General features: G+C 60.4%; 4 protein-coding genes across 4 annotated transcripts, besides 2 other annotated features; all 4 read left to right on the top strand.

Moving 5' to 3' along the window:
• Nucleotides 1-676: 676 nt before the first annotated feature.
• LPMP_290560 (hypothetical protein) lies at nt 677-3127 on the top strand (the record flags this gene model as incomplete). Its single annotated transcript, XM_010702362.1, has 1 exon — nt 677-3127. The coding sequence occupies one exon, from the start codon at nt 677-679 to the stop codon at nt 3125-3127; it is 2451 nt and encodes an 816-aa protein (XP_010700664.1).
• Nucleotides 3128-4020: 893 nt separating this feature from the next.
• On the top strand, nt 4021-5238 carry LPMP_290550 (exonuclease, putative; the record flags this gene model as incomplete). Its single annotated transcript, XM_010702361.1, has 1 exon — nt 4021-5238. The coding sequence occupies one exon, from the start codon at nt 4021-4023 to the stop codon at nt 5236-5238; it is 1218 nt and encodes a 405-aa protein (XP_010700663.1).
• A 268-nt stretch (nt 5239-5506) lies between these two features.
• Nucleotides 5507-5656: a repeat region.
• Nucleotides 5657-6344: 688 nt separating this feature from the next.
• Nucleotides 6345-6452: a repeat region.
• A 2345-nt stretch (nt 6453-8797) lies between these two features.
• LPMP_290540 (exonuclease, putative) lies at nt 8798-11440 on the top strand (the record flags this gene model as incomplete). The annotated part of the gene is made up of 1 exon (XM_010702360.1): nt 8798-11440. One exon carries the CDS (start codon nt 8798-8800, stop codon nt 11438-11440), a length of 2643 nt encoding a protein of 880 aa, XP_010700662.1.
• A 1143-nt stretch (nt 11441-12583) lies between these two features.
• Nucleotides 12584-14104, top strand: LPMP_290530 (exonuclease, putative; the record flags this gene model as incomplete). Its single annotated transcript, XM_010702359.1, has 1 exon — nt 12584-14104. The coding sequence occupies one exon, from the start codon at nt 12584-12586 to the stop codon at nt 14102-14104; it is 1521 nt and encodes a 506-aa protein (XP_010700661.1).
• Nucleotides 14105-14577: the final 473 nt, after the last annotated feature.

Below are 14577 nucleotides of genomic sequence, written 5' to 3'. Positions count from 1 at the left end.
GTTCTTTTTCGGCGCGGTGTGCTGTGGTGCTGCATCAGTGGCGCGCATGTTGGTAGCGGTGCGTGGCGAAGCACACGGGAGCAGCGCATCTTGGACAACGAACAAAAGAGACATGCACTGCTTACGCGTGTGTATGTGTGTGTGTGTGTGCGGGGTGGGGAGGGGTCAGGTATGGGATAGTGTTTTGTGCGCACGGCGAGGGCTTTGGAAGTCGTACGTCCCACCCTTACCTCCTGCCCACTGGACTCACAGCTTGCCATCTCTCGACGCGGCTTACTCTTCTCGTTTGCTGAGGTGCTCGTCTGGAGAGGACAGGGAGCAGTGGTGTACCGCCTTGTAGCGTCTGTGCTGGCTGCACGCACTTTCTTCTCTCTGAGCCTTCTCCAGCTTGACTGTCTCTCGTGTCTAGTCATTGCTGGTCCCCCCTTTCCTCTCTCTGCCCTGCCTTCTCATCGGTGTCTTCCTGTTTTCCTCCACCCGCAACCCTTCCTGTCGGGATCTACCCATCCGTGCTTCGCAAGCTCGTCTGTGTGGGTGCCCTCTTCAGCCCGTCACCGGAACGCATAAACCCACAAGGAGAAGTTCGCTCTTCGAGTCGCATTTCTCCCTCCCTTTTTCTCTTGTCACTGCGATGGGCAAATTACAACGGTGCAGCATTCCGCCTGAACTGCGCGGCATGGCTCGTGCCGTCTCCGATGCCGACGCCTGTCAGTTCCCTGACCTTGTCCCCGCACCGGGGCGCGCTGGCCCGCCAGTGAGCGCACTGTGGCATATCACCACGGAGTTGAACGACGCGAAGCCGCTAAGCACTCGGGAGTTTAAGCTGTTCCGTGCGGCATACGCGGAGTGTCGCCAGCATCTCCGCAGCGTCACGAACGGCGTCATCGCATCAGGGACACCCATTGCAGATGTGCTGGTGCTGGCAGTCCGCATGGATACCCTCTGCACTGATCTCGGCCTCACCCTGCTATTGTTGTTTCCCGCGTTGCGGGAGATTCACACGTACTTACTCGATCTTAGCGACCGACTGGCGCTCGGGCGTAGCGAGTCGCCGCGACAGGGTGTCCTTCTAGACCTCCTAACGCGCTTCCTCTACAGGATTCTCGAGCGAGGCGAGCGGGCCTTGCGCGAGTACGAGGCATGGGAGGCTCAGCGTGGCACCTCCAACCCGGGTTATGGCGCGCTCGAAGTGGTGAGTAGCAAAGCCGCGCGCTCGGGCAGTGCAGGACATAGTCGCCCGGCGAATGTGGCGGCCAGTGATATCGTGTTAGCCTCCTTCCTTGCCTCAACACGGCAGTCATCTGCGCAGGAGTTTCCCATGGCTGCTGCATCTCTACCAGAGGCGCACTGGGTGACCACCAACACCGCGACTGCAGGTACCACCGCCGTTGATGAGCAGGAGCTTACCCCACTAGGTGAGCAGCACTCTTTTCCCGCTCACGTTGCTGACGCCATTGCGAGCGTGAACGCGGACCTGGAGGCGCACTTTGCGCACATTCGGTGGTACGTGAGGGCGACTGACCAGGCGCCTGTGTGCTTCGATGCTCACACGTACCTGGAGGAGCACGTGCTGCGGGCCGTGTGGGACGCCCATGTGGGCCGCCACCGCGCCGCATGCACGGTAGAGGAGTTCCTTTCTTTCCTGCCGCTGTTCCCGCCGTGGACGCACGAGGCTGTCATGTCGGTGCTGAACTTCAAGGACTGCGGGGTCATCTCACTTTACTCGCTGCAATGGCTATTGAGTGTGTGGGGCCCACTGCAGCTGCTGGAGCTGAACCTGCGTCACGAGCTGGAGCTCGGTGCGGTGAACTTGTCAGAGCCGTTTGCTTACCTGGCATTCTCCTTAGCCACTCGGTCGGACGCTCTGGTTGGCGACTACGTTGTGGGTCTCTCCGATGTGATCGGCGAACTGCGCGTTGCCGTGCTATGTCCAGCTCGTAGGCATCGTGGGCACCTGTGGACGGCCGCGTGCGCCGTTTCCCGCTCCCCCTATGCAGCGGCGAGGGACAGAGACGGTGTCGCCAGCACCATGACATCACCGACCCAGGCAGCGGGCGCGTCCCGCAGGGGCTTGGCCACCGTGTCCTACACCCTGTCCCGTGCCACTGGTATGTGGATAATGAAGGGGCTGGCACACGAAGAGTTCGACTCGGTCGCGGACGCATGCGCCGCTTTTGCGGAGATTTTTCAGCGGCCCTGTGGGCAGCCGTTAAGTGCCTCGTGTGCCGCACTGCTGCAGCCGACGTTGGCATCTAAAGCACCTCCACTGTCTCTGTGGAGCGAGAGAAGAGACTCCGAGGCGGTGACCTCTCTGCTGCCCGCCACTCCCACTAGCCCCGGGAAACTGGACGAGGGCCATGCCTCCGCCTTGCATCGCGCCTGCTACCGCAACAATGCTCGCTACGTCCGCACGCTGCTGCACCGCGGCGGCGGCACAGTGATTAATGTCGCCTTAGTGGACCCGCTGGTTTGCGCGAGCTTCTGCTGGACGCCGTTGCTCTGCGCCGTCAACAATCCGCACGGTGATCCGGTGGAGTTGGTGTTGCAGCTGCTGGAGGCCGGTGCCGAGGTGGAGTACATGGATGACGCCGACTGCACTGCGCTCTACTACGCCATCGCCAACGGGTATGCTGAAACGGCGCATGCGCTACTGGAGCACTGTCCGACGCTGTCGACCTCGCCCTACACAGTGCCCCTGCTTGTGGCGATTGGTGCCCACGATTGCCACCTGCGCGAGTGCGATGTGCAGCGGCTGATGGAAGTGGTGCCGACGGCGGCTGTGCTGCGGGTGGTGGCGGCCTACGAATCCAGTCTCGCCCTCGTCGCGCTTGCCTCAACCATTGTGGAGGAGAAGCTGAATGGCGAGGACCATTGCGCTTCATCAGCGGAGCGACTCCTAGTGGCGCAGCGCTGCACCGCGTCAGCGGAGCGGCACACTACCGCAGAGGCGGAGCAGCTGAGGCGGTGGATGCAGCACCATACTCGTCGCTGCCTGCAGGCACGCCAGGATGTGCAGGAGGCAGCGCGGGTTCTGTACGCGCGGCAGTATGCGTTGTCGTGGCGTGCGTGGCTCGACACTTTGGATGCTGTGGGCAGGGACGGTGCTGCGTCGCTGAGGCTGGCTTGAGGCGTGCGGATATCGCTGATATCCCACTTCACCGGCTCAAGCGTCACCGACAGCGCCATTCCGCGCGCACCATGGACCCACTGCATTGGGGGCGACTTACCTCTCCAGCGCTGGCCAGTCCCTGCTGCCCAGGAATGGTGCGGGGGTGCACATCGAGTCGGTGCAGCAGTTGACCGCCACGGAGTCCATCGAGTACTTGATGTAGGCAAAGCACTCACCCAGCTTGGAGGACTACTTGTGCGTGGGTGCTGGTAGTCTCACGTGTATGTACATTGGGTAGCCTGTTGCGTCTCTCTTTTCTATTTCTCCTCTGCGTTGTGTGTTTCATTGCGCTCTCATGTTCGGCTCATGCGTGGCCGTGTCCCATCATCAGCGCTGCTGCGCTTTTAGGTGTTCTTCCGTCTTTGGTGGGGACGGTCTTGCTGATGGAGCCTTTTCTCCCTCTTTCTCTGCTCATACTGCCTACTCGCTGATTTGCTCGGTCTGTGGGTGTCACCTTCGTTTCTTTCTGTGCAACGCGCTTCACTTGCTCTTTGCCCCTTCTGTCTGTCTTCTCCCCCGCTCTCCTCAACCCCTTTCGTGCCTCCTGGGCGCATCGCCTGAGTGAAGTGCTTGTGTGCGTGCATTCGTGCATGTGCGCTTGACATACTCCCCCTTTCACCATACCGCCCCCCTGCGTCTCTTCATTTTCCCATTCTCTGTACCGCCAAAAACTGGAGAGGATCCTCGCCAGTCGTGGTGGCGATTTGCCTCCTGCAGCAGTCCTCCCTTCCCTCCGCTCTTGCTGCTCATCATCTTTACCTGAGCGTAGAGCCACCTCACCAACAGACACACCCACACACACCTGGTTTGGTCTGCTCTGCCTTGCGGTGCTTTGCTGTCATGACAAGACCATGTCGCCGCACAATAAACGTGGGAAGGCCAAGGAGGCCGCGAAAAAGCAGCGAAGGGCGGATCAGCACCAAAGTCACGGTGCGTACAAGGGACAGGACACACGCTACAGCACCCGAGGTGGCAGCGGTGGCTCCTACCTGTCCACCCATACCTCAGCCAAGCAGAACCAAGTGAAGCACACTTACGACGATACAGACCCGTTGGACCAGCAGCTCTTCGATTACATTATCGTCGTGGACGTGGAAGCGACGTGCGAGCAGCACAATCGGAACTACCCCCACGAGGTCATCGAGATTCCCGGTGTCCTCATCGACGTCCGCACTGGTCAGGTCGATCGAGCTCGCTCCTTTCACACCTACGTGAAGCCGTGGCGCAACCCCAGGCTGACGCCCTTCTGCACCCAGCTCACCGGCATCACGCAGGAGATGGTGGACGCTGCCCCGAGCATTACGGAGGCGGTTCAACTCTTCGAGAAGTGGTACCAGGAGACTATTCCTAGAGGTGCAAAGACTATTTTCGCCGCCGACGGCCCGTGGGACTTTAAGAACTTCATCCACGAGCATCACATTCTGCGCGATCATGTAGGCTTTCCCAGCATCTTTTACGAGTACCTCGACATACGCACCACCTTTGCCCACCGCCTGAACCACGGCGTGCCGATCAAGCTAGATGCGATGCTCCGCAAGATGCACCTGCGCTTCGACGGCAGGCCGCACAGCGGCTTCGACGACGCGTACAACATTGCGCGGCTCACTGTCGCGATGATGAAGGCCGGCTGCGTGCTTGACTTTGTTATCGCTATTCCGCTCGATGATGAGTACCACTATCACCTGGACGGCGTACCGCTCTACCGACGTGGAGAGGGTAGCGGGCACGTCGACCGCGACGTCGTGGAGGACGTCGCAAAGCAGTACTACGGTGCCGACTACTTCAAATTCGGTCAGCGCCACCGTGACGTCGTCCGCACATATCGTCTCGCACACCCCAAGGAGTTCAGTCACGCCAACGTGGTGGCGCTGAAGCGGCGCAGCGACCGCGCATTAGCCCGGCAACGACAGCGGTGGTGGCGTCTCACACTGTTGGTTCTGTTCTCGTTCCTGCTAGTGGAAATCGCATACGTGCTGCAGCTGAACCGCGCTGCGGGAGCGTGGCTGACGTCGGCCTTGGCAAAGCATACCCTAATTAGCACCAAAACGTCTGGATCCCATAGCGCGTAGGGGCCGTGAGCGGAGTTGCTGATCGACCACGCTATGGTGACAACGTGTACGCCTGCGTTTCTTTGCGCCACTGCATGCGGGTATGTGTGCGGGTGGCTGTGCTGGTGCGCACCTTCATGACATTTGCTGCTCTCAATTGCGTAAAGTAACTCAGTGAATCTTAAACGACGTTAATCGAAGGTAAAGGTGGTGGCCCCCCCTCTCCCCCCATCACGGCGTGGCTCTTCCACGCCCCTCTCACGCGCTGCCGCTTTATCTCCGTTTTTTTTTTCCGTGAGTGGAACTCCGGGAGGCGAGGCGCCCAGAGCACATCACGCCTTCTGCGCTGATGACCTCGCATCCCCACGCGTTCCACAGGCAAAGACGCTATCCGAGCCGCACTGCTGTTCTCCCCCTGGTGGGCGGGGCACCGGGCACTTTGGCACTGGATGAAGCTGCGGGCCTCCAGAAGTGAAAGGCCTACCCCCTTCTGGTGCCCAGCGCCGCTGTCGGCTGTGCACCTCCGTTGGGAGCGCGCACTTGGAAGAGGTTTGCCACCCCCCCTCTCAGCGTGGAACCAAGGAAAAGAGCGGCGCTTGCCGGCGCGTTACAGAGTCCATCGAAGCATCCACGGCCTGACCTTCCAGGCTGGGGGCAACCTGCTCGCGGGAACGGCGCCCGGCAACGGACCCTCCGGTCTTTCCGCGCGGCGGCGTTTGCGTCGGGGGGCGGCGCCGGCCGCCGTCGCAGGGGGGCCCTTGGGCACTTTTGCGCCGCGGCCGCCACGCAAAACGCCTGCAACAGAGGCCAAGCGGAAGAGCCCACCCAATCACTCCCGATATCGCGGCGCCCCGGCGGCCCCCTGCGGATGCACGTGCCTTGGCCCCCCCGGGGCGCAGCGCGCACACGCCCCACCCCGCGCGCCACGGCCACGCGCACCCCAACGCGCCGCCCCCAGGAGGGCCGCCCACACGAAGAAAAAAGAGAGACGGTGACATGCAGGCGGCGCCCCTCTCGATTTTTTTTTTTGGGGGATTCCGCGCTCGCTGCGGGCGGATGGCGCCGCGGGAGGGGGGGCGCGATGCCCCGGGAGGGACGCAACGCCCTCACTCCAACAAGTCCCACGCAGACGCGGCGGCAAGAGGCGGCAGACCCTCAGCCTGCGGCCATCGGGCTGCGTGGGAAGGGGCTGGGCTGGGCTTTTGGACCCGCTGTGAAGACAACGCGATCGACCATGGTGTGCGGGTGGTGGTGGTGGTGGTGCGGATGCCGTCATTTGTTAACCTGTCGCCTGTCTGTTTCTCTGTGCTGGTCTGTCTTGGTGTTCCCAAGCACCCACCTCTCGTCAACTCCAAGCACCCAATTGTGTTCTTCGAGGAGGTCTTGTGCAGCCTTGCCATGACTTCCCCTCCCCTTCCTCTGTCCCGTTCACTTCCTGCGCTCTTCCAACCATCTGTGGAGCGCCATCACATGAACAGCCAAGTGACACGCACACCCGCGACAGGAGGTGGGCAGAAGACGTGTGTGTGTGCGTGTTGAGTGACGTGGCGAGAGAAAAGGCATTGGCGATAGCGCATGCATGAAGGGGCCGCGGGAGCACCTTCCCCCCCTTCCCTGCTTCATCTCTTCTTCATTCTTCTCGCACCGCATTCTCGCTTTACGCGCAATCCACCATCACCACTACCGCTTGCATCTCTCATTCTCTCCCTCTTTCTCTGGTCAACTTTCCCTCGCACCTGCTGACAGTAGTGTTGCTGGGTCCTGGCACACCTTCTTGAAGCATTTCCGAGGTACCCACTAACGCATCTGCACTTACACACCCAAGTGACCATCCGCCAACGGGCAGGCAGCCACTCAGCTCGCCGTATCCTCTGCGTTTCCTACCCTTCGCTCAGTGGAGAGGTACAGACGTATACGCTCCCGGGCAGGCCTCGCGTGTGTTTGTGTGAGAGCCCAAGGCTTGGTGCAGCCGTATAGGGGGGGGAGATACGGTGCCTAGACGGCGAAACCCAGCCACGGACGGATTGAGCCAGTCATCGACGAGAGGTAAGGGCATACGAGACGGTCTGTGAAGCAGCAACGCGTGGCCCACAGATTGCTGTGAATACTTGTGAGTGAGTTTCTCTTAGTGTGCCTGTCTCTGTGTGTGTGTGTGTGTGCTCGTCGTCGCTTTTTTCCCCTAGCTTATGTGGTGTGCCGACGACCCCTCTCTATATCTGTCAGTGAGCGCGTGCCTGACGGCGTGCTTCTCCTCTGTTCTTCCGTGCGCGTATGTGCGTGCACGACTCTGCTGCTGATTTTCTTCTTCTTCTTTCATTTGGTGTGCTCCTCTTGTCATTATTTCCCCTTTCGCTCTTGTGGACTCCCAGCAACGAGTCTCAGCCAACACCCGCGCACCGGCTATCCACCGAAAGGGCCGACGCGCACACGCACACACGTAGGTATCGATCAGTCTCTCTCTCTGTCTCTCTCGTTATAGAGGTCTACCTATCTGCCTATTCATGTGTGTGCGTATGTGTATGTGTGCACGTGGATAGCTCGCCTCTTTTTGCGCGCTTCCTCTCAAGTTTTTCTTTTCCACCCTTCGTGTGTCTGGGCTTGCTTGCTTTGCCTCGATCTGCGTGAGTGCGGCTGCATCTCGTATTAGTCAATCTTCGTCCGTGTACACCCGTGTGGGCGTGCTCGTGAGATCGTTATTTGCTTCTGGCATTACGTCTTCTACCTTCATCTGCTCGCTCTCTCTAACGTTGGCTCTGCCGTCGGTGTTTTTTTTTTTTGCCATCGCTGTCATCTACGTTTCGCTGTTTTCTGATTACGGCTTGTCTGTGCCCTGGCGTGTCTACGGTGGTGGAGGCATCGGCACCCCGTCAAGAGGCCGAAGGTGTGACGAGACGGTCACGTGCGTAGTGGAGACGACAGCAGGGGGGGGGTGAGAAAACACAGCCTTTTCTCTCAATCGTGTCAGATGCAGGCGTCAGTGTCTCCATGCGACTCTTCATTCCGCGCATCCATACCTGAGCAGCCAACGCCTGTTGCCTCGAAGATGTCCGACCACCATACCGCCGTCACAAGGCACTTGGAGTCACCGCTGCTGACGGCATACCAAGAGGACGAGACGTCTGCGACGGCAGCAGCAGCTGCGCGCCAATCTGAGCAGCTGGATCACCACGAGGGCTTCATTTGCTCTTCCTTTTCTGGCGAGGCCCCGAGAACACCGCTGCGGTCGCAGTTGACGCAGCCACGTGCCACGCCCACGAGCGTTATCGCGGATGAAACAGCATCGTCTGCACAGCTACCGGCGCTGATAGCAGGGTCGTCACCAGCCTCTTTGAACACCTCCGCACCTGCCGCCTTTGGTGGCAGCGGTGCTGGCGTCTTGCAAAACGGAAGCTGCGCTGCTCCTAGCGGCTCCGGTGGCAGCACCAGCTCTCCCTTCGGCACATCTAAAGCAGCAAAGCGGCACCACAAAGCCGCTAGCACAACCCATGCACACCGTTGCACGGACACCACAGGCTCTTCGACTGATTGCAGATCCGCATCGGAGCGTTGCAAAGTTGCCCGTACCTTAGCCACGGAGCTCATGTCTGCACTCATGGAGCGTCCCCCTGAGGCCACTAAGATTGCGCAGTACCGCGCGTCCATGAAGGCGGCAACTGCATTGACGTTGTCTACTCCACCAGCTGAGGCTCCGCCGGAGCCCACCGCTGACATCACTACCGGACCGAAAGGGTCTCTGCAGTACGACGTCAGCATCACATCTCCACCAACAGGCAAGGGTGGCTCTACGGCCTTTTCGCACTCCTTCTTGGAGGCCGTTCTGAACGGTCGTGCGAAACCAACGCGCGCGCTGGCGCCTGGCACGCCACTGGCGCACCCTAAAGCGATGTCTGGTACCTTAGTCTCCGGCTCGCCACTAGCGTCGCACACCGCTAGCCCAAGCAACGGCGCTCGTACTGACCAGCGCAGCGTGTCCCCAGGTGTTGACACGGCTTCCAAAGCTACTGAGATGACTTCAGCGCAGCCATCTGCGCGTAAGATGCTGGAGCTGGTGCCGGGAGATGCAGCCACCATTCCGGAGTTGCTGAGTGCTCTGCGCGAGATAGCGTATTCATGCGCGTCGCTGGACACTCTTGGCAAGGCGGCGGTTGGACCAGGGTCCTTTTCGGAAGGCGCAGCCGCTGCGTCTCCCCACCCAAAGCCTATGAGAAGCACCGACGTACCGGTCATGGCGGCTGTTGCACGCGACGCAGGTAGTGGTGGGGCCGGCACCGCCTCTGGCAGTCGCTCGGCAGCAGTACCCGCGGTGATAACCGCCGCACATTCCTCACGCAACCTCGGTACCACGGAAGAAGAGCACTGGGATCACGTGCGCGCCCACTTTGAAGTGGTGCGCAAGCTTGTCCTGAACGAGCATGAGTTGACCCGTGCGTTGGATGAGGCGCTCGGCGCGGAGTGGCGGCGCGCGTCAACGCCGCTGGACCTGCAAGGCGACGAGAAGGATGTCGTCGTGGCGCCCAGTAATAACCCGCCGGCGGTGTCGGTGGATGGAGCGCATAGTACTCTTGCAGGGGCTCTTTCAGGCACACCAGCTGCTGCGGCTGCATGCTCGGTGGTTCCTGCCATGCCAGAGCCGGCCGAGCACGAGGCGCCCCCCACCCCCTCCTCTGCTGGCCGTACGCTTGACGGGCCTGGTGCGCCGAGGACATCCACTGCGACTTCTGCTGCTATCACTTCTACGCCGACCACCACCGACTTGCACACGGGCACAAATGTCACCGGGGTGGCCTGCACGACGTCTGCTGCGTCGCCAGCGACGACGCTCAGCTACCGTGCCCGCCTCTTCCACGGCCGCACCCCGCCTAGTGTGCAGCAGCAGCAGCGTAGCGTCTCGTTTTCTCCGGCAGCACCGAGCTCCGTCACAGACAGTCGAGCCGCCAGTACCAACAATGCAGCCTCCTCCTCGATGAAACAGTTGTCGGAGAACAGCGCAACCTACTCCCCGTCGCAGCACGTCGCCATGATGCTGGATCGCGGCGCGACGCCGGCGGCGGCGCCGCGCACCCAGGACGAAGGCGAGGCGGGTCTCTTGAACTTTCCTTCGACACCGCTGTCTGAGGCAGCGGTGCCGTATCAGCCGTCGGCGTCGCTCATGAGCACTAGTCCACGCGGCTGCAATGCGTTCACGTCGAGCAGCGCGCCGTTTCACCTGGAGACACGCGAGGAGATGCTGCGACGCCGCAGTGCGGCGCCCAATGCGTTTTACGCTTCCATGTCGCACAGTGCTGCTACACATTTTCTCGGTCACCTTCCCAGCGCGGCAACGACCCCGAGCACATTCATGTCTTCCACGCTTGCCCCAGGCGTGCCACCCTTTTCACTCAACGGTAGTGCTAGTGGGGCGTGCAGCGTGCCGGTGTCGCCGCTGTTGTCGTACACCTCGCCGCTCGGCGCCTTGCCGTGCCCGTATGAGTATCTGCTGGTGCTGGACTTTGAGGCAACCTGCGAGGAACACCCGCCGCACAACTACCTGCACGAGATCATCGAGTTTCCCGTGGTGGTCGTGGATGTACGGCTGCAGCGCGTCGTGGCGGAGTTTCATCGGTTCGTGCGGCCGCGATACAAGCGCGAGCTGAGCTCGTTTTGCAAAAGGCTGACTGGAATGCGGCAGGAGGACGTGGACACGGCGGCGTCGCTGGAGGAGGTTATTCTGCAGTTTGAGCGCTGGTTCTCCCACACACTGCCGCAGCACGCCCGCTGCGTGTTCGCGACGGATGGGCCGATGGACTTGCGCGAGTTCATGTACCATCACAGCGTCTCTCGCCAGGGTATCCGCTTCCCCCCGCTTTTCTACCAGTTCATCGACGTGAAGCAGACCTTTGCGTGCTTCTTCCAGTGTTCGCAGGGGAAGATTAAGGCGATGCTGGAGGCGCTGCATCTGCCCTTTGAGGGGCGACTGCACAGCGGGCTTGACGACGCGCGCAACATCGCATCCATCGTGATAGGCCTCCTCCACTATGGATGTACCTTCTGTGAAGTGCCGCTGAACCGCCTACCTTTCAATGGACTGCTGCTTACCGGAGCAAGCAGCGTGGCCGGATCGGCACCCCTCGCCCTTCCGCCCTTGACGGCGTCTGCCGCGTCCTGCCGCACACGATTGTCCGATGCCTCGCCCACAGCCATCTCTGCTCCCAGCTCCGCGACTGAGGACGATCACTCGTGCTAAGCCTCCTGCTCCATATAGTGGCGGGAGAGTGAGGACCTTGTGCGTGTGCATATCAGAAAGCGGTGGCTGAATACGTGATGTCGCACACTTTTTAAATTTGGTGCTCACAAATGATGGCGTCGTTGTCCTCCCTTTCGTGCCTCTGCCTCTCTTCCCCTCCTCTCCGGCGGCTCTTTTCGCGTGTGTGCGTGTGAGTGTGTGTGTCTCCGTTCAACGCGATGTGGTCCCTGTCGGACGTTGGCGCTAGTTGTTGTGCTGATCGCGCTGCTTGATATTCGTGCGTGTGTCATTTTTCTCTCTGTGCTTTTGCCCTTTTGATAGTTGTGCTCGCTTCGTTTGCGCGTGCGCTTTCACCCACCCTTCCGTCGCCACGGAGCAGTGCGTGCCCGTGTGTACATATATATATATATATACATATGTGTGTGTGTGTGTGTGTGTGTGTGTGCGTGTGTGCGCAGTTTCGTTGGCGTATCTCCGATTGCGCTTGAATAGACCAAAACACAACGTGCAACGAATAGGCAGAGCTGAGAGCGGCATCCGCCCGCGCAGGTGCATGGCTGTGCGTGAAGTTGAAGGGTGGGGTACGGGCTGACCCATCAACGCCATATGCAGACTTCAACTCTATCTCCCTCTCTGTGTGGATATGCTGACGCCATGCCATTTATGCATCCTGTGCGCGCCTTCTTCTCGGCTGAAGTTTGGCTGAAGCCGTGGCGCACTTGCCTTTCCTGCCTCACCTCCCACTTTCCTTTTCGCGTTAGAGCGTATTCGAGGTCGCAGATCCTTCCTGGACACCTTTCAGCGCATATCGTGGGGCCGGGGCGCAGACTCACAAACATAGACGTGTCGGACGTTTGAGTCATGCTCTACCTCTCTCTCCTTCTCCTTCCTCCAGTCCTGCACCGTTCGGTTCTCATTCCCTATCATTCATCGTGTGCTTCGACGTCTCTGCTGGTCGCTAGCATACAGGCTGACCAAGAGAGAACTGGTCCCGTTAGACGTTGGCCCGATTGTGAAAGCAGCACGCCAGCATACGAGTCTATACGCAGGTACGCGAACGTCGTTGACGGCTCACTTCATCCGATAATTCTACTATGTCTTTGAGTGGCTTCGACCTCGCCGCAGCATCGACGTCTTCCGTGCATGGCGCGCATCCGCTCTCTCGCCAAGGAGTTGTACCAGCTGGGGCTTCAGAGGCAGGCTGCCTCACCACCTTCTCCTCCTGCGGCTTCCAGCGACCGTGCTTTCGATAGCACAGCACCCGCGATCACGTCTAGCATGAAGTGGGAGACCTCCTCCTTCACGTCCAGCCCTCGCGATGATGACATTCTGGCGAGCGCAGCACATCCCTCGCCGACCGCAGAGAGAGAGGAGGCGCGATCCTCGTCGCCATCCTTCCCATCTTCTAACTCCGGGGTTGCAGCAGAGTTGCAGTCGACCTCGACATCACAGCTCCTACAGATTCCTCCTCCTTCCTCTCGGGATGGCGCACATAACCGCAGCAGACACGGCCTCTTCGCACTCGGCGGCAGCCGCTTTGATATTCTCATGGGAGGAAGCCACGCCGACGGTGGCGCCTGTCGTAAGTCGCAGGTGCGCAAGGCCACAAAGGCGTGCACGAGCGGCGGAGGTAAAAGTGGAGCTTCAACAGCGGAGGTGACGCAGCAGCCGCAGCCGTGTAGTGCTGCCGAGGAGAGTTCTCTCCTTGAGAGTGGCGAAGGCGGGGCGGTGGTGGCTAACCCCGCGCCGCCTCTTGGTACGCCCTGCGGCATTCCGACTCGCCCACCATTTAAACGCCTCCTTGCCCAGCCGTTCAGCCACGTGCTCGTGTGCGACTTTGAGGCCACTTGCGCGAGTGGCAGTGTTCACTACCCACATGAGATCATTGAGTTTCCTGTCGTGGTGCTGGACACGGCAACGCTGCGCATTGTGGCGGAGTTCCATCGGTATGTACGACCACTTCGAAATCCAAAGCTGACAGCATTTTGCACAGAGCTGACGGGTATCACGCAGGAGATGGTGGATCTGGCGGACCCGTTGCCCATGGTTGTCGCGCAGTTCCAGGACTGGCTGAGGACGGAGGTGTACCCGCTCTGCCGAATGTGGGCGCGGCACTACGGCCCCAACTACCTCTCTCACAACCTCAAGTCGGAGCAGCGCCGCTTCGTCTACGACGAGCTCACAGACGCGGCAAAGGCCAATGTGTCTGCGGAGGCCATGCTCTGCATGGCTACCGACGGGCCCTGGGACATGCGCCGTTTCATGCATGAGTGCAGCGTTCTGCGCGACGGCGTCGACTTCCCGCCAGTGTGCTACCGCTACATCAACATCCGGCACAGCTACAGCCATCACTTCAAGTGCCGGCAGGTGAGACTCACGCACATGCTGAAACAGATGGGCATGTCGTTTGAGGGGCGGAGGCACAGCGGCATCGACGACACACGCAACATCGCACGTGTCCTGGCGGAGCTCTTTGCGCGTGGCTACCGCGTACACCACGTGAGCACCATCAAGTACGCCCACCGCGGCGACAGCTTTTTGGTGAGCAACCAGGCCGCACAGGAGCTTCTGTCCGAGTATGGCGAGATGGACGAGACCCACGTGAGCAAGCGCACGAATGTACGCAGGAGCGTCGGAAGACAGCAAGGCAGGAGGACGGTGTGAGTGCTACGTCTGTGCATGGCTGTGTGTGTTTGCGTGTTTTCTCTGCGTGGGCCAATGCACGCGTTAGCGAAGGCAAGACAAGCCCCCCAAATCCGCTTTGACAGACGCGCTGTTGTGCAATGTAGACGACTATACACCCCCCTGCGTGTGTTCGATACACTGGTGAGACTGCTGCGCAGCTGCCTGGCCTTGCTCTCTCCAATGACAGGCAGCCGAGTTTGTGGTAAAAGTTGGGGATGGGGGCAGTGCTGCCCCTGTGAGAGAATCCCTGCATGTGTCGGTGGAAAGGCACATCGGGCTCACCTCGGGCACCTCAGCAGTGGACTCAAAGGCACAGCGGCTCTCAACTTCTCTTCTCTCTCCCATGCGCAAACAACCTTTCCCTGCAACTGTCGCTGCTGCTCTTCGCTCCCATCTTCGGTTGACTACACACGTACGCGCCAAACCAGCCATTACATTCCGGCTTCTACTGC

Source organism: Leishmania panamensis (genome assembly GCF_000755165.1).
Source record: "Leishmania panamensis strain MHOM/PA/94/PSC-1 chromosome 29 sequence".
In the NCBI taxonomy this organism is placed as follows: Eukaryota; Euglenozoa; class Kinetoplastea; order Trypanosomatida; family Trypanosomatidae; genus Leishmania; species Leishmania panamensis.
This window is presented reverse-complemented; position numbering and strand designations above follow the sequence as displayed.